Raw genomic sequence first — 26905 nt, 5'->3', positions numbered from 1 at the left:
TCCTGCTTCAATGGGAAAAAAAGCTCATCATACTATTATGAACCTAGTATATACATTTTTCTACTCAACATTCAAATAAATAAAAATTTCCTCTATTCTAAAATAATCACATTATACAACCACATATTTTTAAAAACTAGATCTCATTCTGGTTTTCTACTGCCACTAACAGTAGGTATTTCATGGTCAGTCTCTTTTTTAGGATCTACCATATTTTTATATCTTTCCCCACGATGTCTTTCCAGGTATGGCCCCCAGTTAGAAGCTGGTCTGCAGCAGCTTACAATGCGCTGAAAAGCAAAGAAAAAAAAATGAAAATTTTAGAGTGTTAAGTCTCCTTGCTAACCAAAATGAAATAAGAATCATAGAAAAGTAAAAAATGATCATCTAACTTCTTAATATACTGTCTACCAAAAGAAAAGTGATACTCAAATGTAACCAATTGTTAATAGAATTGTATTAACTACAAAGCCAAAAATAATTGAGTATGTAAATGATTTCAAAAGAAAGTGTTTCGTGAACCCATTCAAGCAACAATATCACTTCATATACTTTCACTGAATTCTCAGACATTTCTACCCTGGCCTTAGGGTGAGGGTTAAGTGAGGATCTAAACCAGGTATGCCTGGGAAGTTTCAAGAACCAAAGAAAGGGTCAAACCATTGATCTAGATCCACAAAGCACTCACCTAGATCTTGAACCCAGTCTGCCTGCTGAGCCTACCTTGTCATTGTCCTATTGAGATGTCATAATCAACTCCCCTAGGCCTCCATGGAAGAGGGATAACTCAGGGTCTAGACTGGGTTCAAGCAATTTACCAGAGATTTTCCAGTTTTAACATATGCTATTACAGTATGTATTATAACCAGATGAAGTTTTAAAGGTGAAAATTATAGATATAAAGGAAAAAGATCATTTGCTTTGTGTCATCTCAGTAGAGCTCAGTACGGGTATAGATACCATAACTTTTAATAATATTATCATGCTTACTTGAAGGATGGTTCCTTCAGCTTGAATTATTTTTATAATAGCCATAATTGGAATCCAAATAATGCAGAAAATAATCATACACCAGCCTAGGGCAACTCCCCAGTCAGGGTATGGAATTTTGGCATAATCAGGTCTATGAAATTGTACCAATGACCAGATCAAGATTGCCTGTGAAAGTAAAATATGAAAAGAAAATGGTAAAGATTAAACTTTATTGCACTAAGTATTAGCAATTTGATTCCATTCCTTAGAAATAACTTACCAAAAGCAATTAAAATGAAAATACATTCAAGTCAACTAAGATAATCAGGTAACTAGCCAGAAGACAAAATACTAAATGAACGAATCTAAATAACTTGTATTTGGCTTTGAATAGATTCTTCCAAAATTAGCACTTCCATATACTTATAAAAGATACAAATACTTGTACAACATGTATTTCAATAAAATACTGAAATACAACATTTATTTCACTTATAATAGCATGGTTTTATTCTGTTCTATAAGCTAGCCAGCATATCAATCAATTCAATGAGAATGTAAAGTACACTTTAGTAAACATGCTTTGCACCTTGCTTAGCAGTTGTTTCTATTATTTTCCACTACACAGAGCACCCCTTACTCCACACCCAAAACACACACGCATTCACACATTGGTACATAATTACCAAAGCACCCTTCACTTTCTTATTGAGAAAAAAACAAGCTCAATATATGTTTGGGCAAAACAGTGATTCTTCAAGATGAAAACTAAGGCCAAGTTTTTTAAAAAGTATTTTAAAAAAAACCTACTAGAATGTTGCAGCATTAGAACTAATTATTTAGAAATCTGTAAAGCAGACAAAATCTAGTAGTTCCTCTAAATTTACCTGTCTTGAATTTTATAGATATTCAAGTTTAATTTAGAATTAAATAGATTAATTTCTTTCATTTCATTAAGTAATTTATTTCACAATTACCATAATTTTACATAACTACAAGAGAATGGCTGAGGGATAGTGGAATCTAATATATATGACTTTATACAAAATAGATGATAATGTATATCATTTAATATCTAATACTTTTGTATTTTAAAGTAAATCCAGTTGTCAATCCTAGTAATCAGTGAAAATTAGCTGGCTAAAAAGTCTAGTTAGATCTTCTAAGTTGGTAAAGGGCTTATATTATTATGGAGACTTGTGGAGACTTGTGAAATAAGGAAAACACTATTTAGTAGCACTGTGAAAATCATTTAGCAAGAATATGGAGCATCAAAATATTTTATTTCAGCACACCCAGTTCCCAACTGCTCACTACTTGAACCTGACCTTATAATGTTAAAAACACCCTCTAAAACAAATTCTAGATCAAATTATGTAATGGTCTTTTCTAGGAAAACCTTTGAAGCATGGGGGCAGTGAGAACCAAAGCATCCTCTATAAGGCTTTGCCACTGCCCCACCCCCACCATTATTTCTAGTCCATAGAAATTCTCTGTGCCATTAAGTGTTTATTTTGGCATTCAGCCTTTTACTGTCCTGAGCTTTTATTTAAAGATATCATGTCTATATGTCATGTTTCTCCAAGAAGACATCTTTTGCTTTCCCTCAGCTCCTAAATAGCACCGATTTTTAACATAAACTATTGACACACGTGAGTTTCTTTTAGTAATTTCAGATACTAAACACTTCGCATAAAAAAATATGCATTGGGCTTCCCTGGTGGCACAGTGGTTGAGAGCCCGCCTGCCGATGCAGGGGACGCGGGTTTGTGCCCCGGTCCGGGAAGATCCCACATGCCGCGGAGCGGCTGGGCCCGTGAGCCATGGCCGCTGAGCCTGCGCGTCCGGAGCCTGTGCTCCGCAACGGGCGGGGCCACAGCAGTGAGAGGCCCGCATACCGAAAAAAAAAAAAAAAAAGAAAGAAAGAAAAATGCATTAACAACTGAGTGTTGTTTCTTAGCAATTAGTATACTTAGATTGAATTCCTTGAAGGCAGAGACTGGGTCTTAAGCAGAGAGGTTAAGAACATTGTAGATGGCTCAGCATATTTTTTAGGGAATGAGTAAATGACTGGTTTTTAAAAATTTATCCTATTGATAATTTTTAAGGATCTAGGACCTTTAAGTCTATAGGAGCCTGGTTATTTTCTCAAATGGTAACTGTTTAAGCCTATGGCCTCAAAAATAATACTACAAAGGAAGGCATTGTAATTTAGGCAACTTGGAGGCGCCAGTCATGAAGTAAAAGTTGAAAATCATTACTTTATAACATTAATTTGCCTTACTGTATTCAGTGTGAATAATTCAAGTTTACCTTAGAAGTGTTTAAACATATATATTATTGATACCAAATTCATGGCGTGTTAATACTTACCGTCAAAAGCATAGGCGTAATGACAAACCAGCAAGCTTTCCACCATAGCCAGAATATCCACCTTTTTGTTCCAATCATCATTTCTATATCTTCAATGAATCTGTTGCCTCCTAAAAACAACAGAGTGCATTCAGCCCTTATTTGTACTTTCATTTATTAATCATTGTGGCTCCAAGTTATCTTTCCATGTCTAAACATTTTCCAGGAATCAAACTAAGTCATTTTAGTAAAATGTGTAGATAATTCTATAGTCACTATTTACCATAAATCCAGATGATTCCCATTAGTTCCAGTATAGCTGCAATCAAAATGCCCCATCCAGCACAGAAGTGGTCAATCAGATGAACCCAGTAAATTCCAGCCTACCAAAAAAAATCAGTTACTTTTAAGTATATTTTTAATTATTTCTATGATTGATGAGGTACTCAAATTGAATCTACTAATTTGATTTTAACATATGCTCCTTGGTTTCACCTCTGCCAAAATGCAAAAAGGAATGTTTTCAAATGTAAACACAAACGTGGCTTTAAATATCTCAAACAGGATGTACCTTTTATTCTATACTGAGTCACTGTTAAAAAATAAGCATTTAGAATAGTTGATTATCAAAATGATATGCAGTGTGTGCTCTGTAGTAGCTGCCAAGAAATACAGCCTATGTTTAAAGTATATAACTTTATTGTAATTGGGGAAATTGTCCATTATTGGGCTTTTTCCCCCTCTGCAAAATATACTTACTATTGAAATTGTGTTATAATGGGGAAAAAATCTGGGCTAAAACTCAGAAAATCTTGATGCAAGTCAGACTTGGACTTGTCACTAAACATCCTCTTAAACCTTGGCTTCCTCATTTAGATCATAAAGTACATTCCAACTAATATTTTGTCTATGAAAAAATACTGTAGTATACCTGAGTCATACAGACGAGGCCAAGGAGAAACAAAATAAAGCAGCAACCCCAAGTTATGGGAACCCTCATTTTCTTCATCACTTTGGGAAATAAATCTTGAATCGTTGTTGTAATCGTTTCTTCAGAAGGGAAAAAATGACATGTCAACTCATTTGCCAATCATTTTAATCACAGAAATCAACTTCTACTAATCAAATTTATAAATATGTGTTGAGAATATATGCTGGGCCCTACTTCTTACTTTTAAAAATCTACGGGGTCCTTTCTCTTGGCAGTGACCACCCATCGGTTCTGATAAAAATCAAATGGAGCCCTATTTGTTGTTTTTAGTCTGTTTTATAAGGTTTTTCATTGGTAGCAATTATAAGGTAACAGGTTCCCGAGGGCTGAAGTAGTGTGAAAGAGGATTATAGGGAAGGAAGAATTCTAGTAGAACTTTTAAATAAGGTGAATATTTGAATAAATAACATGGAGACAGAAAGGCCGTCTAGGTTTAAGAAATAAATGTGCTCGTGAAACAGGGTACTGGCTAAAAGTAGAAGGATATATGAGTAAAAGGATTAAGAAACATATTCGAGATTTTTGGAGGCCTTTGAAAGTCAACTAGAGGAAGCTGGACCTTATCCTGTAAACTATTAAAATGGTTTATGTAAGAGCACGATATGATGAAATTCAGAATTTTTAGGTGGGTACCCTAGGGAAACTCCCTATGTGCACACAGAACCATGTGCAAGAATAGTCACTGCAGCAGTGTGTGTAATTTTTAAAAATTGGAAATAATCCAAATGCCCATCATTATGGCAAAGATTGTGAATTAATTAGCGCTATATGTCTATGTATCAACATGGATTCATAATACATATGAAGAACAACCGTCAGAATGATATGTATGCTATGAAACTTCACATTTATGTGAAATTTTAAAAATTTATATGTTATTTATGGATACATATAAAATGTATACAGACATAGTCTGAATAACATACATAATCCATGGTGACGGTTGCTTCTAAGAAGGAAGAAATATGAATTGTATTAGACAGAGAAACACAGGGGACTTCAAATTTATCTATAACAGTTTAGTTTTCTAAAAAATATCTGAAGCAAATATAAAATATTAATCTCTGCTCCTTTTGGGTGTCCAATACATGAGTACTTTGTATTTTTCCATATTTAAAACTTAAGTTAAAAAGAACTTTCAGTAAGATGATTTTGAGAGTAAAAGCTAGAGGGGGGCAACAAGGGTAAGAAAAGGATATTTTTAAGTAGAGGAAACATGAGTAAAATATAAGAGGGATATGTTAACATTGGGAGTATTACTTACCAATGGAAGCAAACTGAGAGTCGAGACCCAAAGTCAAAAGCATGAAGAAAAATAATATTGACCAAAATGGCCCACCTGGGAGTAGAGCTAGGGCTTCTGGATAAGCAATGAATGCCAAATCAAAACCTAAGAAAAATGAATGGCATTTTAATTTAAAATTAGTTGCCAAGAAAATTCACATATTTGAACATTTTCAAAATAAGATACTACAGGGCTTCCCTGGTGGCGCAGTGGTTGAGAGTCCGCCTGCCGATGCAGGGGACACGGGTTCGTGCCCCGGTCCGCGAAGATCCCACATGCCGCGGAGCAGCTGGGCTCGTGAGCCATGGCCGCTGAGCCTGCGCGTCCGGAGCCTGTGCTCCGCAACGGGAGAGGCCACAGCAGTGAGGGGCCCGCAAAAGATATGTTCATGGAATTAACTTTTTAGTCTTTATGGAATTAACTTTTTAGTCTTTAACTCTTTCCGAATGTCTACCCAAAATCACTATATGTAGTGCCATTTAATTTATTTTTTTCACTGTACATTTCACAGTCGTGTAGTGCCATTTTATTTTTTTATTGAAGTATAGTTGATTTACAATATTATGTTAGTTTCAGATATACAGCATAGTGATTCAGTATTTTTTGCAGATTATACTCCATTACAGGTTATTACAAGGTAATAGGTGTAATTTTAGTGCCCTTTTAATTATTATATGGATACCTGCAAAATTGTATGTAATGAAACTATAAATTGAATCTTATTTTCTATTTTTTTTTTTGTTTTTATTTTTTACTTATTTTAAACATTTTATCAAGAAGGCACATTTTTTCTTTTTATACAGCAGGTTCTTATTAGTCATCAATTTTATACACATCAGTGTATACATGTCAATCCCAATCGCCCAATTCATTCTATTTGATGTATGTCACCTTTAGAGACGCTTTATAAAAAAAATTCAGTCATGTTATATGATACTTAGTTTTAAGTATTTTGAGTTTCTCCAACCTCCCAGAGGACTGGCCTAGGAGTCAGGAGAATTAGCTTCTAGCCTAGGCTCTGTAACTTCCTAATGATTCGATCTTCTGCAAGACATAACATTTCTGTGCATCAACCCACTCCTCTATAAATGAGGAGCTGGATACTAGATGATCTCCAAAGTCCTTTCCAGTCCTAACATTCTATTCTCATTCATCAATCTCTCCATCAAGTGATACTAACCATAAATAGAAATTTAATAAGAAAGTCCTACTTAAAAGAACCCTAGAATTCTGTTCCTGAGAATCTTTAGCCAGATAATTAAGCATCCCTAGTTAATGTCTTTAAAGTTAGGAAGTTCACTAATCAGATTCCTTTAAAGCTGGACACAGCTGTATACTCAAAGTCAGTTGTGTTTCTATCTGTATGACATTTGTGCATTTAAAAAATTCAGACCTAACAGTGTAATTTTACATGGATTAATTTTTATATATAGTCTCTCATATATTCATATATACATATTAACACACACATGTATATATATATGTATGTGTATATAGATACACATACACACAAATGAAGATAATGCCTGTAAAGTACATAGCATGATGCCTGATACTTGCAATCGTGCAGTAAGTAGTTCCTATTAAGGATTAAACAAAATTTGGAAAAAATATTCTTAAACAAGTGTTCTGTAATGTACTGTTGTTTCTCAGATCATCTAAGAATTATTAAATCATTAAAACAACCAAGTTATATAAGATGAAATGAGAAAGAAAACACAATACCCTAAATCTTGAGTGCTTTAATTGCTATAAAATATATCAGTGTTTCTTAAATGAGCTATATTGAGTTAATCAAAGTTAATAATATATAGCATTACATACCTGATTTTACAACTTGAGAGACTTCCTTTCCAGATATATGAGCCATGTGTCCCAATATAGAAAAAATAGCAAATCCAGCAAACACACTAGTGAGGCAATTTGTCAAACAAATTACAATGGCATCTGAGAAGCAGTTGTTATTGAACTTATTGTAAGATGACAGAGCAACTAAACCACCCCAAGCCACTGACAAGGAATAAAATATCTGTGTGGCAGCATCTCTCCAAACCTACAAGAGAAAATAATATTTAAAAACACACTCTTAATTTTTCATTTATATAAAATATTTCATATATACAAATGAATAAATATTCATAGAAGAACAAAATAAATACCCAAGTACCCACTACTCAGCTTAAGAAATAAAATGTTACTAGTCTATTTTTTTTTTTAATAAATTCCACGGACTTAATGTTTTTATTTTTGAAGATGCTGGGGGTAGGAGTTTATTAATTAATTAATTTTTTTTTTTTTTGCTGTGTTGGGTCTTCGTTTCTGTGTGAGGGCTTTCTGTAGTTGTGGCAAACGGGGGCCCCTCTTCATCACGACGGGCGGGCCTCTCACTATCGCAGCCTCTCGTTGCAGAGCACAGGCTCCAGACGCGCAGGCTCAGTAGTTGTGGCTCACGGGCCTAGTCGCTCCGAGGCGTGTGGGATCCTCCCAGAACAGGGCTCGAACCCGTGTCCCCTGCATTAGCAGGCAGATTCTCAACCACTGTGCCACCAGGGAAGTCCTGTTACTAGTCTATTAAAGCCTCCCTGTGCCCCTTCTTGATCATATCACTCTTCCAACCTCAGTGGTAACTGCTATCCTGACTTCTGTGTTTATCATTTCTTCAATGTTCTTTATATTTTTTACTAACCTAAACAATATGGCATTTAGCTTTACATGTTTCTGAGTTTATAGAAAAGTTTTCTTAAAGCATGTAAACTTATACAACCTGCTTTTTCCATTCAGTAGTGTATGAGATTTACCCATTATCAATTTGAACCATATAAAATTTCAATTTTGTAAGTCAAAAATGAAAGAATATAGGCAAATTCATATGGTTCAATTAAATGTATGTAGTTCTGAACATTTTTTTCCACTGCTGTATTGCCCCACTAAATATTGCCAAATTATGCTCCAAAGTAGTTGTATCACTTTGCACTCCCACCAGCTGGTATGAGAGTGAGTTCCCATTCTCCTACATCCTTGCCAACACTGGTCACAATTTTTAATACTGTCCAAACTAGTGGCTGTGAAATGAGTTTTGATAACCCTAAGTACTTTATAAGGTTTAGCATGTTTTTATGTGTATATATTCTATAGTCTTCTCCTGTGAAATTCCTGTTCATATTTTTTGCCAATTTTTTGTTTGGCTTATTCGCCTTACTTGATCTCGAGGAATTCTTTATGTAGTTCGGATTCTAATCCTTTATCTGTTATATATGTTAGTTTTTTTCTCCCAATTTGTGGCTTATATTTTTCACCTCTTAACATTGTGTCCCTTGATGAACCAAAGATTTTGTTTTAATGTAGCTGAAGGTATTCATCTTTGCTTTTATGTATTGTTCTTGATTTCTCTGACAAAAAAAGAATCCTTAGCCCAAGGTCATAAAGCTACTATCCTATATTTTCTTCTAAAAGACTTAAAGTTTTTCTTATATCCTTAAGTTTTAAGTTCACCTGAAATTGATATTATGCATATTAAATTAGAAATCCCAACACATTGTTTTCTAAATGGAATATCAATTATCTGAAGATAATTGATATTATCAATTGGATAGTCAATCCCTTTCCCACTGACCTGCATCCCCACCTCTGCCACATATCAAGTTCCATATGTTCATGAATCTGTTTCCGAGATTACTATTCTGTGCCACAGGTCTGTATGTCTATACCTAGGCTAACACCACATTATTTTTATACCTATAGCATTATAATATTGTTTCATATCTGGTAGGACAAGTCTTCCTCACTTCTTCAGAAACACCTTGCTTTTTTGCCTTTTCTCCTTTGCATAAATTTTAGAATAAATTTTCAAGTTCCATGGAAACTGTGCTGGGAATTTCATTGGAATTCTATTTACTCCACATATCAACTTGGGGACAATAAAAACATTAATTCTTAACAAGGGTGGTACTAGACAGTTTTTGAAGAATGATGATACATTTAGGCATCCCCTCAATCATCCAGTACCCTCATTCCATGTTTTGATTAGAGCCCCACGTGGCTGGCCTCATCTTTCCATCTAATTTGACCCCTTTATCATTCCCCCTTTCACGATTTACCCCTCCTATGTCTCTGCTAAAGGACAATAATAAATCTTAGAAACTAACCTAAGTAAATCCATTTTAATAGTAAAGTTCTGTAGATATAACATTACCCCAAAGAAAAATCTAATTGTGAAGACTTCACATAATAGGGCTGGCATATATGTAGGCAAAAGTGTGGTTTTAGTCCTTCTGAAAACAGGACTGGTTAGTGGAAGGCAGGCCGTATAACATGGTGACTAACAGTTCTTGCTCTGGAGTCAAAAAGAATGAAGCCTAAATCCAGTACGTCTTACTTTCACTGCATTTGATTTATTTAACATCTTCAAGCCTGTTTCATCATCTATAAAATGGAGATGATGATGATAATAATAGTAGTGATAATTATGTGTCCTAGGAAGGATGTGAGAATTAAATGAGATAACATATGTAAAGCAATTAGTAGGATACTCAGTGATAGCTATTATTGTTTTTATGGAAAAGAAGCATAAATTGATACTCGGTTTCTTTTGTGGAAGTTAAAAACAATAATTTGCTCCTTGAAAGATATGTAATCTATTTCCAATTTCAATTGAAATAAAGTTGTTAGGAGTGAAATAAATACTAGGTCTTCAGAATACAGCTTGATGTTAGATTATTATTACATCTTATTTCTCACATGATTTTGTTATATATAAGTGAAATATATATATAATATATATACTGGCAGGAAGCCAGTAGGAAGTAAAATGGATGGATAAATAGATGGATAGATAGCTAGATCATGGTTATTTCCCTTATATATAACAAAATCATGTGAGAAAAAAATGCTCTCTTATTTCTTAGGCAGTTGTACATATTAAGAAATGAACAACATGCTTATGTTGGTCTCTCAGCTGCTTTGACTTGATACATTATGTATGCATATGTGAGTGGGGGGAAGGAGGCTGGAGGTCGTGTGGCAGGTCTGGGTTGTGTAAGAATGCTACTGCATACCATGATGTACCTAGGCTGCAAAGAGAAGTGAAATATAGTTCCAAACATAGTTATAATCTCTATATCTACCCATCTCATAGCTATATACAAGATTATTAGTTGAGTGATTAGGAAACCTTAATTCAGCATGCAAAAGCAGACTATGTAAATTTAATTAAATGTGACTCTTCCTGGGTCTCAACTTCATCACTGTAAAATGACAGAGTTAGTAAAATAGTCACTGGAGACCCCTCTAGCTATAAATTTCTATGGTTCTCTACTCTCCTAGAGATATCAGTAGAGTTCAAATACTTAAAGAAAAGGAAAAAATATATACTTATGATTGCATGTTTAGAATATGGATTGGAGAGGAGTAAAAAACATCTAAGAAAAAATTCTCATTGCCAGCAAACCCAAAGAAGGCATGAGGGTAGTGTTTGTGTTGGGGAGAGGAGGTAGGATGATTAAACTGTATGTTTCATAAGGAGCTTTAGGCTTAGCTCTGATGTTTTAAAGACAATAGAGACACCGAAACACAGACCAGTATAAAATAGTCATATAAAATTTTCAGGATAGTTTCGTGGAGCTATAAAGCCCAGGTAATCTGAGGCTTGTAAAAGCCACTTAAAGGCATATCAAAGGGGCTTTTCAACTGTGCTCCAAGTTATGAGGTTTAAAGAAAATGGAGGGTCCATTTCTTAGGGAAAATGTTGCATCTACAATATAGTATTATATAACAGCAATAATTAAAATACTTGTGTGCTCATATTTATATAATGGTTTACCATTTCAAAGAACATTAACATATTTTATCTTGTTTAATAACCTAACAGAGGGAAGATGATGAGTCCCAATTTCCATTTTATTTGCTTCTCATCCATTACCAAAAATGGTCTTCTAGTTGGAAAGAGATTAACAGACAAGATTAAAAGATATGAAGCCCAAGATAAATGAAGAAAGCAACAGTGGCCTATGGGCACATCAAACTATGTTAATCTCCAACACATGAACAATAAAAGTTCATAGTTCTAAAATAATTTAGGGTTTTATGGTTAATTATTGAGTGAAAATTATTTGGACACACAGAAGGTAACTGAAGGCCAGAGATTGACCTCTCAATTTTCAAAAAGGTAAAGGATGGATTTCCATGACTAAAAACTGATAAATTTGACTTGCTTACCAGAAATGTTCTACAACAAATAATTAAATATCCAGATTGTGAGTATTTAGAAAGTCACAATTGCTGGAAATTAGCATAAGTTCCAGAAAGAATACCATAGCAAACTAAAACTAATATCCATTTTGGTTAACACTACTAATATGGTAGATATTATAGTGTTTCTTGATTTTAATGTAATACCGTGGGGTTTTACCTGACCAGAAGCTTAATGTGTTCCACGAATGTGACATGACTACTAAAAAAGTGAAAGTGTTATTAGCCTGTATCAATAGAAGCATAGTATATAGAGTACACTTACTGACAATGCTGTCTGCAGTCAAAATTGTAAAAGATTTTATGTACCTATGATACACACAGCCATTGTCTGGAGATGGACTAATATTAAAAGGGGTTACCAATTCATATTCATGGTACATATTTATGTGTCTGGTACAAGTAACAGTTTTGTTTATGGAATGCTTCATCCATTTCAAATTTATGTTTTAACTTCATAATATTAACTTTTGATATTAACTTTTGAAGACAATTAAAATTTATATTAGACCATTAAACCATCAGCTATAATCTTTAAATCTACTACGAGTTTATCTGACAAGTCACATAGCCCTAGTCATCAATTTGTGGGTATTCATGCATGAAATATTCTTTTTCAGATTAATAAGCCCCAAATCCTTTTGGTCAAATAGAGTCAGTTTGAATAAAATGACTTTGAAAATCCTATTGCTAAAAATGATTGTCTCACTTCCAATAAGAGAGCATTAGTGTCATGTTAAATAGTTATATCAGACATCCTAGAGGACAGAAACACTAATAAACTTAAGTACATATTCTTTTGCAAGCTACTATATTATGACACTCAATGGCAATCAAAGGTTTTCAATATTGGCTTTTAAGTTTTACCTCCACAGATAATTTGAAATCCAAATTGTCTTACCTCAGCTTCCTTAAGTTTTGTAAAATTTGACTGTGCTCCAATATAGTATGAAATGCCTTTTGATGCGCCTTCCAGAGTTGCCCCTCGGATCAGCAGGATTAGCAAGACAACATAGGGGAAAATAGCTGTAAAATATACCACCTACCACGAAGAACAACCAAAAGTTAATGTTATTTCTTTAAATCATGCTGTATAATTATATACAAATAAAGTTATTAGCCAGTTGAAATTACTAAAATAAAGTATCAAAGATTTCATTAGGTTATTAATGTCTGATAATACTAATACCAATGTTGGCATAACTTTCTCTTTCTGTTCTCACCACTCTCAAATGATCCCCTTTCAAAACACTCTGATGTATGAAGCAATATTTACCAGGTTTGTGTTGTAAATACACAATACATTAGCAATGGTAACTTGGAATCTAGATTGAGTGCTTTCCTAAATGTATCCTAATAAATGTCTGAGGGGACTGAATAGCACCTCTTGGTAAATTACTGCATTGATGTGGGAAGGGAAATGATTTTAAACCCTGCAATGATACTCAATCCCCAAGGAGAAGGAAAATCTCCTACCATTAAGAGAGTTTGATAGCACACATATATACGTGTGAACTGCTTGTGTCCTAGATAAATACATGGTTCCAGATGAGCAGACTGCCTTTGAGGCTGGCTTTTCATTAATGTGGATGATTTCTTTGGTCCATAGATGTCCTATGTTTGATAATATGCCCAAGGAGATGATTTAAACAAGTCATCCGGAGACCAATAATAATTAATTGCGTGGGTAAATGGCTTTTAATGGATTCTTTCAATATTAACATCGGGCTTCCCTGGTGGTGCAGTGGTTGAGAATCTGCCTGCTAATGCAGGAGACACGGGTTCGAGCCCTGGTCTGGGAGGATCCCACATGCCACGGAGCAACTGGGCCCGTGAGCCACAACTACTGAGCCTGCGTGTCTGGAGCCTGTGCTTCACAACAAGAGAGGCCGTGATAGTGAGAGGCCCGCGCACCGTGATGAAGAGTGGCCCCTGCTTGCCACAACTAGAGAAAGCCCTCGCACAGAAACGAAGACCCAACACGGCAAAAATAAATTAATTAATTAATAAACTCCTACCCCCCCAAAAAAATTAACATCAAAAAGGAACCAAAGGTTTCAAAAATGTGCAATTGCAACATTATTTTGGAAAGTTTCCACTGACTTTGTGATGTTCACTGTATTTTTGTGATCTAACTGGCATGTCTCATTACAATGTAACATTAATTGACTGTGCTAGATATTGTACCAGAACACAAAGATAGTATTCACAGTTATTCCTGTCCTCTGTCTTTAAGGAAATTTCAGTCTAGTAGTTACACACACATACACATTTACTTTTCTGAGTACTGTATAACTGCTCACAGAGAAAATTTCATACTGTTCTCAGAAATTGCCACAATGCTCTCTGAAAGTTTAAAAAATAAAACAATGAAGTGGGAAATGTTTTTCAGAAGAGGACTCTGCTGAGACAAGGTTCTGAGTCAATTTTGGTAAAGCTTTAAGAGAACACTGGTATAGTTTTTATCCTTCTCTCTCTAACAAGGGGAATCCTGACACTGTTGCCCTATATAACATATATAACAAGGATCTAAACTTTCCAAACCAAACATTGCAATATATGATTCCATTCAAGATGCTTCTTTATTATAGTAGGACAGAAATACTCCCAGGCCTCAGAATGATGTATCAGCTAGAAGGGCCCAAGTTTAGAGAAATTGCACACATGTAGTACTAATTTTTGCTTGCTTTCTTTTATTTTAAATAATAGCAGTGTTCTTATGTATTTTCTTAGAGCGAGGCTGCCTACTTAGACAGCTTTTCACACATTTGAATGTTCCCATCATAGAAAAAACATGCATTTGGTAATACCTGGCATTGAACTACAATGAAATTGGAAAACAGCTACATCACTGTCTAATGTGTTTTCTAAATTACCTTCCCAGAAGACTTTATTCCTTTAAATAGTGCTGTTCCAACTATGAGCCAGGCCAGAAGAAGACAAAGTGCTAAATACCACACAATGACTCCAGTCTCATCCAATCCACTTGACCGTCGGAGTGCCACTTTACTGAAAACACATAAGCCCCTTGATGAACACACAATCACTTGTCTTAATACATTGAATTTTTAAATATCTTTCATCCAGGGAGAAGCTTCATGAGTATTTTATTAATACATCAATGTTGTGTGACTCTTTTATTGATACAATTGTATGGAGGGACAAAAATAGTTCAGTGAAAAATTAGGCTCTGAACTTTCTGGTCAACCACAGCCAATCCAAAGTTCCAAACCCCAGAATAAAAGATCCACTCATTCCTTTAGCTATGATTTTCCCCTAATATTTCAAAGCTCCTGTATGGAAAGAAATTAACCTTACATCAGATTATTTCATTTTACTTATTACGGTATTTTTTTCTCAAGTTCAAATGATGGAGAAAACATTTAAATTGTATTAAATATTTTCTTATTCATCATACTTGTAGTTATCAGACCTAAGTGGTCCCATTATTTACACCTTTTTCAAAGGTATAATTCCATGATTTCCACTAGGGACATATATGGATCTAGGATTTTAATTCTTAGCTTGATATTTGGAACATTTCAAGCAACAACATGGGGCTTCCCTGGTGGCGCAGTGGTTGAGAATCTGCCTGCCAATGCAGGGGACACGGGTTCGAGCCCTGGTCTGGGAAGATCCCACATGCCATGGAGCAACTAGGCCTGTGAGCCATAACTACTGAGCCCGCGCATCTGGAGCCCGTGCTCTGCAACAAGAGAGGCTGCGATAGTGTGAGCCCCCGCACCGCGATGAAGAGTGGCCCCCCCCTTGCCACAACTAGAGAAAGCCCTGGCACAGAAACGAAGACCCAACACAGCAAAAATAAATAAATAAGTTAATAAACTCCTACCCCCAACATCTTAAAAAAAAAAAAAAAGAGCAACAGCATGGAGCTGAGGAAGTGCTCATTACAGCAATAGTCAAAGAAGCTATGTAAGGGTAAAGGGTAGGTATACAGTAAGGAGATTAAAGAGAGATCATTTAAAATTAATAAAAGCAAATATAACCCCAAACATCTATTTTTACCATATAATGACAATTATAAGCAAAATGGATAATGAAGAATCTCAGCCTTAAATAGCAATTTTGCCCCCAATGTTACTCATCACCCAACTGTTTATCATTAGAACTTGCTCATTATAGTCTAAAAGTTGCATATTTTTCCTTCAAAGCAATGCCCTAGCTTATAGCTAATAAGCACTGTATAAATTATCACTGACAACATTGTGCCCATTTAATAACTAACTTATAAATGACAATCTGTTAACTATGAGCTAATTTTGCAGGCTACTACTACTCACACAGGCTAGGTAAACATTTGAGTCAAACGACGTATAATTTGCCCTGACTCCACCCCCTCCCTTTTTCTTCTACTTATATGAGTTAAGAAAAGAGTGGATCAATATTTTATTGTTATAAAAATTTTTAATAACATCCGTTTAAGATGCAGATAATTTACTGTACTCACTTCCAATATTGTTCACTGGGAAGCTGCCCTGGCTGATAAACTTCACTTCCATTGATGCAGGTAAAATTGTTGGCGTCTAACCAGCTTTTATTCACTTGGAAGATTTCACCTAGCTTTATACTCACATTACAATGTGTCACTAAAAATTAGAAAAAAGAATACATACACAGACACATACTTAGTTTTAGAAGAGTACTTACCTGTAAAAAAAAAGTTTTAATGATGAAATATTTAAAGTACTGTCTAAGTTTTTACTTGGTGAAGGTGGAGTAGAAATCTTACAAATGGAATTAAGCCATGCACATTCAGCATCTTAAATCCTCTCTACTACTAAGCTGGGGGAGAGTATGAAAATATCTGCTTTTTAAATTGTGGTTCTATTTATAGTAATAACAGCTATAGAGTAACAATCATTTCAGTTGGGATTTAGTGCTCTAAGGAACTTTTCATATGTGGACTTATTTAACCTATATAGATAAATGACACCTTTAAATTCCTAAGAAGTGTTAAATCTTTATCACTTTATCCTCCAATATACGCAGGCAATCCCAGTGGTAATAGTCTACAATACTGATGCTACATTGTCCCAAAGATTAGCAACACTCAACCATCAACTGAAACACTACTACTATCATAAATAGTGCTCTTCTCTCTTACCACTTTCCCATTTTCTTCCTTTTCTTGCTGCCCACAACTTAGGCCTGCAGGAAGTACTCCAAGTAGTGGTTTAGCCTTACTGGGTGCCCTCAGAAATTAACATATTGCATTAATCAATTTTCAGGTTATACATGCTTTATTCTGCTTTTATCAATAACCTATGTCTCACTTAAAATTGAACCTAAGTTGGTTAGAAAATGATTTAACCCTTTAATCTTCTTAGAAAATATAAAAGAATGATGCAGAGTTAATAATATTTTTTAAGTAAATAAATGAATTTTACCGATAGGCGATCTGCTACAGGTTTTATCTGCCCAATAAGAACAATTTTTCCACGGTAGTTCACGTTGAAAAGAAGCAAACATGTAGTAAAGACTATAGGCAATTATGACATTATAATAGATTGTCACAAAAATGGATATCAGGACCATTGTAATCCCCACACCTGGAAAAGAGAACGATTAAAATAAAAAACAAGTGAAATTTGTTTTCCTAATTCATAAAGCTGCATCTCAATTTCCACAAAATCTATTTTAAAATGAGAAAACTGTTTCAAACAATGTTTTCTATCTCTTTTTTTTTCTTTGATTGGGGGAGACAGTACTACTGTCTGAGTAGCTTTCTTCTCAAAATTATTTTGATGATTGACTTTCTGAGACAGTTTTTTAGTTGATCAGAAAAAGGTTCTAAGATCAAAGACCTGTATTAAGCCATCATATTCACATAAGGGAAAACCATGTTCATTATTCTTTCTTATTAAGTCTGTAAATTCTGGTCAGAGTGGATACTATTAAAAAAAAAAAAAAACTATTCAAAGCTCATATCCTATCGAGTCGCTGACCAATACTTCCCTCTTCATCTATAAACCAACATTTTTTTAAAATATCTTTATTATAATTGGTTTACAGTAGTGTATTAGTTTCTGCTTTATAACAAAGTGAATCAGCTATACATACACATATATCCCCATATCTCCTCCCTCTTGCGTCTCCCTCCCACCCTCCCTATCCCACCCCTCTAGGTGGTCACAAAGCACGGAGCTGATCTCCCTGTGCTATGTGGCTGCTTCCCACTAGCTAGCTATTTTACGTAAACTGGGACCAAGTGAGAGAGTGGCATGGACATATATAAACCAACATTTTGACAAGTAGAAGATAAATCCTCTGAATGAATGTCCTGAAAGGAGAGCGTACAGCATTTCTACAAGTGCATGTAAAGAAAATTCAGTAACTCAGTAACAACCCAAATTTAAACTTCTGAAATTTCTTTAGCTCAGTGGTTTCAAAATACAGCAAGCATACTGAATGTAACTCCTATGTTAAGACTAGCTTTTGAGGTAGCTTCCTTAATATTCCAGCACCATATTCTATTCACCTCGCTATAAATATATTTTTGATGTTACACTGAAGCCTTTACGAGTAGTTTTCAGCAGCTAGCACTTACCAAAATGATATCTAATCTTCAAACAGAAAGGCTATTGGATGTTTAACAACAATCAAAGCATTTTTAAAAAAACTTTCCTAGTGTTCTATTCCATTAGGAACATTCAAGAACAAATAGTGACCTGCCCTTCAACTTTTCTGAATGAGGCATTGTAAAAGATATGCAAAAGCAAGAAGACAAAGACCGCATATGAAGCAGAAAAAAAGCCAGAGCCATAAAGTTAACGCACAAGACTGTTTGCCAAGAGAATTCAAAAGGTGAAAACAGGAAAATAATGACACCTTTACAACTCTCTCATATCCTTCTTAACCCCTACCATACCTGCAGCCCAAGATAAAGAGAAATATAAAGTAACATTTGATTTCTAAATTCGACAGTGTCAAATAGTCAGAAAAGCAACGTATGCCCTTTTGCCTTTAATATGAGGACAGCTATATGCAGGAATAGACCAATAAGCACAATAAGGAAAACATTTTAATACCAACCTTGAAACAATGGTAGAATCCTCCAAACTGAAACTGGACCTAAGCTAGCAAATTGTCCCAGTGAGCACTCTAGGAAGAACAAAGGTAAACCAGCCAGTGCTAGCATAATCGCATAAGGTATCAAGAAGGCACCTAGAAAACACAAAAAAAGAACCAAAGCACTATTATATGCCCAAATCTTGATGGCACTTTGACAACTAGCACAACATTTTGAAAGCATTCTGATATAGTGGAGTCAGAGAGTACTGGGTTTAGGCTCCAAATTTACTACCGTCTGTGAGAAAATAGTTGATTCTCTAAATCTTGGATTTTCCTCATCCATGAAATGGGGATGCTAGTATTACCTAATGAGGTTGTTGTGATTATTAAAAACAATAGCCCGTAAAAAGCAATCCAGAGAAGTTGAATGATCACAGGCTTTGGAGCCAGGTAGCCCTAGCTTTATATCCTGGCTCCATCATATACCAGTTATGTGACCTGGGGCAGTTTACCTAACCTCTTAACCTTGGGTTCCTCATAAATGGGAAGAACAATGCCAACTCATCAGTTTGTGGTAAGGGTTAAATCACAGAGCCCATGTGAAAACACTTGGCGAAATGGGCAGGCACATAGTATATTTTCAAAGTTAAGTTCCCTCCTTTCTCCTTAAAAAATAAACAGTTTTTAAGACTTAGGGTTCAAATGTTAATTGTGGTTCAAAGTGGAAGTTACTACGGCTAAGTTCAGTATTCTCCAAATAGTCATAAGTGTCTTCACTCAACGTTAATAAGAAATATTATTTTTGGTAGAAGAATCTGAACAATTGAGATGCATTCAGAATTAACTTTCAATTTCATAAGGACTAATTCTCCTACATTTACATTATTCAGGCCCATTTTTGGTTTTTGTTTTAAACCTTTTATTATTTTACGTTTTTTCTGCCCACTTTTAGGGCATAATACTATTCATTAGAACTATGACCAGATTTTTGGTAGAGGCAGGGACAGAATGTTAAGCTTATTGTTCAAGTATTCTAGAAGTCTTAACAAAGTGTAATAAAAAAAAATGTGGAGATAAGTGAATAAAAATAGGCTTTGGATTGTGTACATTTCATATAGCCATGTTACATTTTTTTCCTCATATATTTTTCCCATTATGGTACTATAACATCATACCTGGGAATTACATTTTTTCTAACCCTAAAAATATATTCTACTAAAAATGGGAGACAATCGGGCTTCCCTGGTGGTGCAGTGGTTAAGAATCCTCCTGCCAATGCAGGGGACACAAGGTCGAGCCCTGGTCCAGGAAGATACTACATGCCACGGAGCAACTAAGCCCGTGCACCACAACTACTGAGCCTGCGCTCTAGACCCCACAAGTCACAACTACTGAGCCTGTGTGCCACAACTACTGAGCCCGCATGCCACAACTACTGAAGCCTGCATGCCTAGAGCCCGTGCTCCACAACAAAGAGAAGCCACCGCAATGAGAAGCCCACTCACCACGACGGAGAGTAGCCCCTGCTCGCCGCAACTAGAGAAAGCCTGAGCACAGCAACGAAGACCCAACACAGCCAAAAATTAATTAATTAATTTTAAAAAATTAGGAGACAATAAAGTACTTGTTACATACAAGTCACTAGTCACCAGAACATAGGGACAAATATGTTTTTATAGATGTTGCAATGTACATACCATCATTACTATGGCTAATAGAAGTTTAATTCCTACCAATGATAAAAAAAAGTAATACAAAATATCCCTGTTTAAACACAACAATAAGCAACGCTTTGCTAGCCCGGTGTAAACAGGTTTTTAGACACACACGAAAAAGGATTTTCCTCAATGCTGTATAAGGCTTTTCACCCATTATATTATTTCATTATTAATAACAACCATAACTGGTAAATTGTCAGTCCAATATAGTGGTCACCAATTGTTAGTCCTGCTGACCTAGACCCTAAGGTAGTCTGATACTTCTCTTTCATAAACTGTTAAAAAGCTCCTACAGATAAAAATGACTCCAGATTTTAACAAGTCTTTCAAGCCTGACCATAATTTAAAATCTAATCTATTAACATTTGACAAATTTGAATTTCATGTTCCTCTTTTACCCTTGGGTAAAAGAGAAAGAAGCAATTGAGAGAGACTAGATCATCCATTACCCAAATAATGTGATCTTTAAAAACTGAGAGCCAATATGATATATTAATTTTTAGAGGAAGTGGTGAAAGAGGTAATAGCATGCAATAAATAATGCCATTTTATTTCAGCTAAGTTTAAGAATTCTCTATTAAATCTAGTTTAATATAGTTCCTGGAAATTTATAGTAAGTACTGGGCCTATGTATGATGTCAACTCACAGGGAATTTCCTGTTCTGAACTTGAGCATAAGAAGTTGGAAAGGAGCCTGAATGCTTCTCTCCACTACACGGACCTTAGGACATAGACAACAAAAAGATTGTGATTGCTGAGTCATTCATCTTCCAGCTCAAGTTTATACCAAACCCATGATTAAACAATGTATGCCTTAGATAGGGTAATTTATGTCACCAACACTTAAAGTGTTTGATAAACAGAGGCCCTTTCTTAACTCTCTGAAGGCCAGTACGAATGTTTAGTATAACCAATTAATAAGGAATATAAGATTGAAATATCACCACACAAAATCCTATTGTACCAAGAAGAATACTTATAGTGACATCGTTTCACTGGTAACCAATTATGAAATATAAGGGGATGTCACCTCTACACTTCTAACAGAACCTGTAATTACAAGTAAATAAAATATGGTAAGTGAAAAGTGGTTTCAACATTACTAGAAAATTGTGCAATTCATTTTGTTTCCTTTTGTGTGTCACTTCAGACTTATTTTTTTCTCCTGTTCTAATGGAGTCTTCCTTAGTGATCTATGAGGTATAAACTGCATTATTTTGCAGAAATTAAACACCTAGCCTTGATCTACATTCTATCGCATTTTCAAAGGACCTTCTACATGATCAATCCAATTTGAAATACATGTAACTGAATATTGCAGCTTAAAGTACAAAACGTTTAATTACTTTTTAATCAACTCCTTCCACACTTAAATTTCCAAAATGTAATGCCTTATTTTATTTAAGCAAACAATTTATTTGAGCTTCTTATGAGAATGAGAATCCCCTGCCTTTTGCTTAGGTTCAGCTATAAATTAGGCAAAACACAACTTGAGTGTGAACAGATTATCATAGGAAGGTGTAAATTAAGAAGACGAAGTCATAGTTGAAGATGACATGGGATTTCAGATCAGAAGCTCAGAAGTGCTAAATATACAACTTTTATCAAGTTTATATCTGAACATCTTGTGAAGCCAGCTTTCCAACGTGAGCTAGAAACTCATAGTCTAATAATAAAACGCAGTATGCTCATTTCCCATCCTCCCACTAACCCATATTATCATATACCTTTCCTCAGTTGTTATAATATCCTCAGAGGCCATAAAACACCGCACTTAAAACTGAAAAGGAAATAAATTGGGGGGGGGGGAATACCTCCGCCATTGTTGTAGGTCAAATATGGGAATCTCCACACATTCCCCAATCCCACTGCATATCCAACCATAGATAAAAGGTAATCCGATTTTTTGGACCAGTTGCCACGGTCCTGATTCTCATCATTTTCACCAACATGGAAATTCTCAGATGAAGCCGTCACTTTCTAGAAAAGGGAAAATATCAACAGCTTGGTTTTTTTTTTACTATTAAAAATTCCACAGACGCATAATTTCACAAAACCACAGAGTGACAGTGAGACAGAGGAGACAGAGAGACAGAGAGAGATTGAGAGAATGAACCCTGAAAACCATAGCCAAGGAGGACACTTTCCAAGGCTGGGGAGATTTCTGAGGATGGCTGCTTTTACTTTACAACGTTCATCCCATGAAATGAAAAAAGCTCTGTAGGTGGATATTTTTACTACGTCTTGGGGTTAGATCATCCAAATTTTGGTGGAAAGGGTACATGTGGCACCCAGCATGAAGGGCAAATGAAGGTGGGAAAATAAAATTTCAAATACAAAAGTCTTAAAGATGAATTAGGTAAAATCAATGCTCTTGAAATCAGAGGAGATATTTGAGAAAAAGGATGAAATATAGTTTCTACTAAAAAAAAAATTCATGGACTCTTTTTCATACTGGCTGGTAGTTTTGATGTTTGGAGTCGTCAGGGAAGTTTAACTTCTCTCCATATTCTGGAGAGTAAAATCAGTGCTTTTCTGAAAGCCACAAAATAATATTCAGAGACAAATTCTTCTGTCCCACCAGGTGGAGCAATGCTCGCTCCACTTCAGAGGACAGGGGAGAGTTCCTCAGGTCAGATAAGGACAGTACATTTTCTCATTTCCTTCCCGCATATGGACGCAGTCTGGAGAGGAACAGAAAACACAAGGTGGTGGGCACACCCAAGGCAGAGGATGAGGTGACCCTAGGACATCTAGCCACCAGAGTAAGAACTGTTCTGTTTCCTCTACTCTATGGGGACATCTTGGGCACACATGAAGGCAGTTGAACAGAAATGTGGAAAACAGGGAACAGCTGCAGAAAGCAAAATCTGAGACTTGCCTCCCCTTAAGTTTTCCCTTCCCAAGCCCTCCACACCTCCCATAGCTCCCAGATTCCTACCTCCTTCCCTCTGCACTTGAAGAAGCTCGGGCACTTCAACTTGTCCATGGTTCACTGGCTCCCTGGGCTGCTCTGCCGGTCTCGCAGTCTGGCGGAGCTTGACTGGTGGCAGGTGCACACTCCCCCGTCGCTACCTGCCAGAGTGAGCCACCATGCCCAGGGGTGGGGCCATTTATGGAGGTAAGCTCTCTCCTCCCCCGCCTGAGCACCTTGTCGTGTCAATTACTGGAAGGGACTAAAGTGAGGCTCCGGTTTTTCCCCTGGCAAGCTGGCATGTAGCAATCTCCTGCCCCGGGCCCCGGGAAAGGGCTGGGCTGTGAGAGAACAGAGCAGTCAGAGCCGAGATGACTGACAGCCTTTGACTCAGAGCCGCGCAGGTGCCTTCGCAATCTTACCTCCTTTCTGGGGTTCCCTGCTTCCTCATAACCTCCTCTCTTAGTCTGGTCTCTGTCCTGAGGCCAAGTGCTGATCTCCACCGGGGCTGGAGGTGGGGAGGGCATGGTCTGTGGGGTCCATTCCGTTCCCCAAGATTCTCCTGAACAGACTGTACTGTCCTGGGCTCCGGGATTTCCCAAAGTTTTGCCCCTCACTAGAAAGCACTTGATCCCCTGGGGCAAACACTGCTCCCAGAGGGAAAGCTCCTGAACTGGGCACCTTGAAAAGTAGCCAGTTGAGATAAGATTACTCAGCTGGCTCTGCCTGAAAAGAGCAACTTTGAGTCCATGTCTCAAGCACCTTTCTCAGCCTTCAGGACAACGTTGTCTTTTACAGGGATTGATTTCAAAGAGGCCAAACAAAACAAATTATTGAGCAGGTTTACAGGAAATTTTAACCCTCACCAAAGACTTCACTTTGCAAGAAAGGCGAGGCCTAGAAAGTAAACTATGAGGAAGCATCCCAGCTTGGCCAGGGAGGAAAGTATTATTATAATGCTATTTACCAATGTAGCAGCTTTTCACCAGAAGACTCAAAGGATTTAAACTCGATCAGACAGATAAAAGATGACGTCAGTTCTATGAAGCACAGTACAAATCACTGCACAAGGAGGAATCAGCCTACAGCCAAATCCTGTATCCTATGTTGCAGGTCCTTTGTTCTTCCCTTTGCAATACAAATATGCCCTGGGGAATCTGAGCAGGTAAGGCGGAGGAAAGTCCACGAGTGAAGTGGGAAGGTAGTAAGGAGAAAGTATCAGCAAGTTTCATCTAATTTTGTCCCGAACACAGCACAGGCTGGTGTGTGTGTGTGTGTGTGTGTGTGTGTGTCTGTGTGTGTGCCTGTGTGCGCGTGCGCATGTGCACGTGCATGGACCGATTAGCGTTATATGCTACTGGTGTGACCTAAAGGCTAAAACGAAGGAATTACATTAGCCTGTCTTGGACATAGAAGAGAAGAGAGGAAGGAAGACTTATAAACCTCTTTATGAAAGAAGGAGCTAAAAGGCAAATCTAATAGCATTTACCAAACTATCAAAGTCCCATATCAAAGTTCTGTTTGCATGGGGCACTGGAAACAGATGGTAACGGTGGGAATAGAGACTAGGAATCTATCTATCCCAGGGGTAGGTGGTAAGCAGAGGAAACAACCAGCAATTTCCCCTGCCTGTTATACAGTAGAGAAGCTTCTAACAACTTTGAAAGTTTAGAGGTGTAAAATTTAAGATAGAAGGTATTTTAGAGAATGTATTGTTTGTTTACTTGCTTGCTTCGGGTATATTATTCCCATTGCCATGCGTGGCTTTCCATGACATGGCTTCTTCCTACCTTTTCAGTATCATCTCTTGCCACTCTCTGCCTCAAACTCTTGAGCTTGTGTGTCCTTTCCTGCGCATGCACATACATGTTGTTACTCACCTCTGTGCCTTTGTTCATGCTGTTTCTTCTTCTGGAAATTCCTGCCTCCCTCCTTTGGCTAACTACTACTCATCCTTTAAGACTGCTTAGGTGTTACCTCCTCCAGATCTTTCCACAATGGTTGTGCCTCTATTACTACAAACTGGGTTTAGATGCCTCTCCTCTGGATTCCTATGCTACTCAATACTCATTTTACATTGTGTGAAATTATTTGCTTACAGTCCTCTAGACTGCAAATTCTCTGAGGGCAGGGAAACTGTCTTAATCATTCCTGTATTTCCAACACCTAGCACAAAACCTAACAGACACAGAGCAGGCACTCAGGAAATGTTTATTAGAAAATTTGACTCAGAAAAGGCCATTTAATAACTTTGTGGTCAAAGAAGAGAAAAGACAACTGGTCTAGAATCCATCCCCAAAAGATAATAAAATACCAGGAGCTCATTTTCTCTTCTTTGGGGGTCTGACTTATTAACTGATGAACAAACTGTGTTTGTGAATTCTTTTATTTATTTGGCACTTGAAAGAAGTGTGGAAATTGAGTGGGAATGTTAGCACAAGTTCGTGTGCCCGAAGCACAGTGAGGCCAAACAAACCGAAACATCGGAGTTTGGAGTAGAGAAAGGTTTATTGCAAGGCCATGCAAGGAGACGGGTGATTCATGCCCTTAAAAAGCCCCCGAGCTCCCCCGACTTTCAGCAAAGCATTTTTAAAAGCCAGGTGAGGGAGGGGGTGTCACGGGGTATGTGATCAGCTGATGCACAATTCTCTGATTGGCTGTTGGCGAGGTAACAGGACTGTGTCACAAGGATTAACATTATCAGTCCTCAGGCCTGGGCCCGTGTGCTCATGGTCATCAAATAGTTGACATCTTCCATTTGGTGGGGGGTTTTCATATCTGTAAAACAACTCAGGAAATGTGCATTAAATACTGTTATCTAGGTACTTCAGAGAGGAGCTAAGGCAGAGGATATGGGGGAAAGACCTGTCCCAGGAAGGCCCTGTAGGGTCCTGCTCCGTTACAGGCATGAGAGAGAGGAAACTACATAAACTCAGTCACAGGGTAGGAATGAGCATAGTATGGGAGAACATGAAATCTGTTTGTTGGGGTTAGAAATAAAGTTGGAGAGAGAAAGCGTGACCATTCACGTGCCTTTAAATCCAGGCCTAAACCATGGTCTAGTAAGCTATAGAAAAGTGATTGTAAACTTGGGAATCACACATAGCACACTCATTTTTGTTGTGCAAAAACACCTCAAAATTATGATGAATGACCTTCAAGCATCAAGTTGTGCAATGCTGGACTTTAAACTATGGGCCGTCTCCTCCAGGACACACATAACTCAGCCATGAATCTGCTTAGCCTAAAAAAAAAAAATCATTGACAGAATTTTAAAGATTTATTTAGTAGTAAGTCATTAGCAACTAAAAATCAGCTCCTAACTATGACTTGGTCCAGGAAAAGAAACATTAAAATGAAAACTGATCCAGTAGTTATATGCCACACTCTTTACC

General features: G+C 36.6%; 1 protein-coding gene across 1 annotated transcript; it reads right to left on the bottom strand.

Annotated features, from left to right (window-relative positions):
* Nucleotides 1-72: 72 nt before the first annotated feature.
* SLC6A14 (solute carrier family 6 member 14) lies at nt 73-23713 on the bottom strand. Its single transcript, XM_007463892.1, has 14 exons — nt 23538-23713; nt 22411-22576; nt 18900-19031; nt 17255-17416; nt 16315-16453; nt 14723-14855; nt 12748-12888; nt 7425-7653; nt 5580-5705; nt 4256-4374; nt 3608-3707; nt 3346-3455; nt 991-1158; nt 73-290 (listed from the first exon to the last, which is right to left on the bottom strand). Exons 1-14 carry the CDS (start codon nt 23583-23585, stop codon nt 144-146), a joined length of 1920 nt encoding a protein of 639 aa, XP_007463954.1. The 5' UTR covers nt 23586-23713; the 3' UTR covers nt 73-143.
* Nucleotides 23714-26905: the final 3192 nt, after the last annotated feature.

The sequence above is a fragment of the Lipotes vexillifer genome, unplaced genomic scaffold, assembly GCF_000442215.2.
Source record: "Lipotes vexillifer unplaced genomic scaffold, Lipotes_vexillifer_v1.1 scaffold167, whole genome shotgun sequence".
Classification (NCBI taxonomy): Eukaryota; Metazoa; Chordata; class Mammalia; order Artiodactyla; family Lipotidae; genus Lipotes; species Lipotes vexillifer.
The sequence above is the reverse complement of the archived record's forward strand: the minus strand, read 5'-3'. Positions and strand labels throughout refer to the sequence as shown.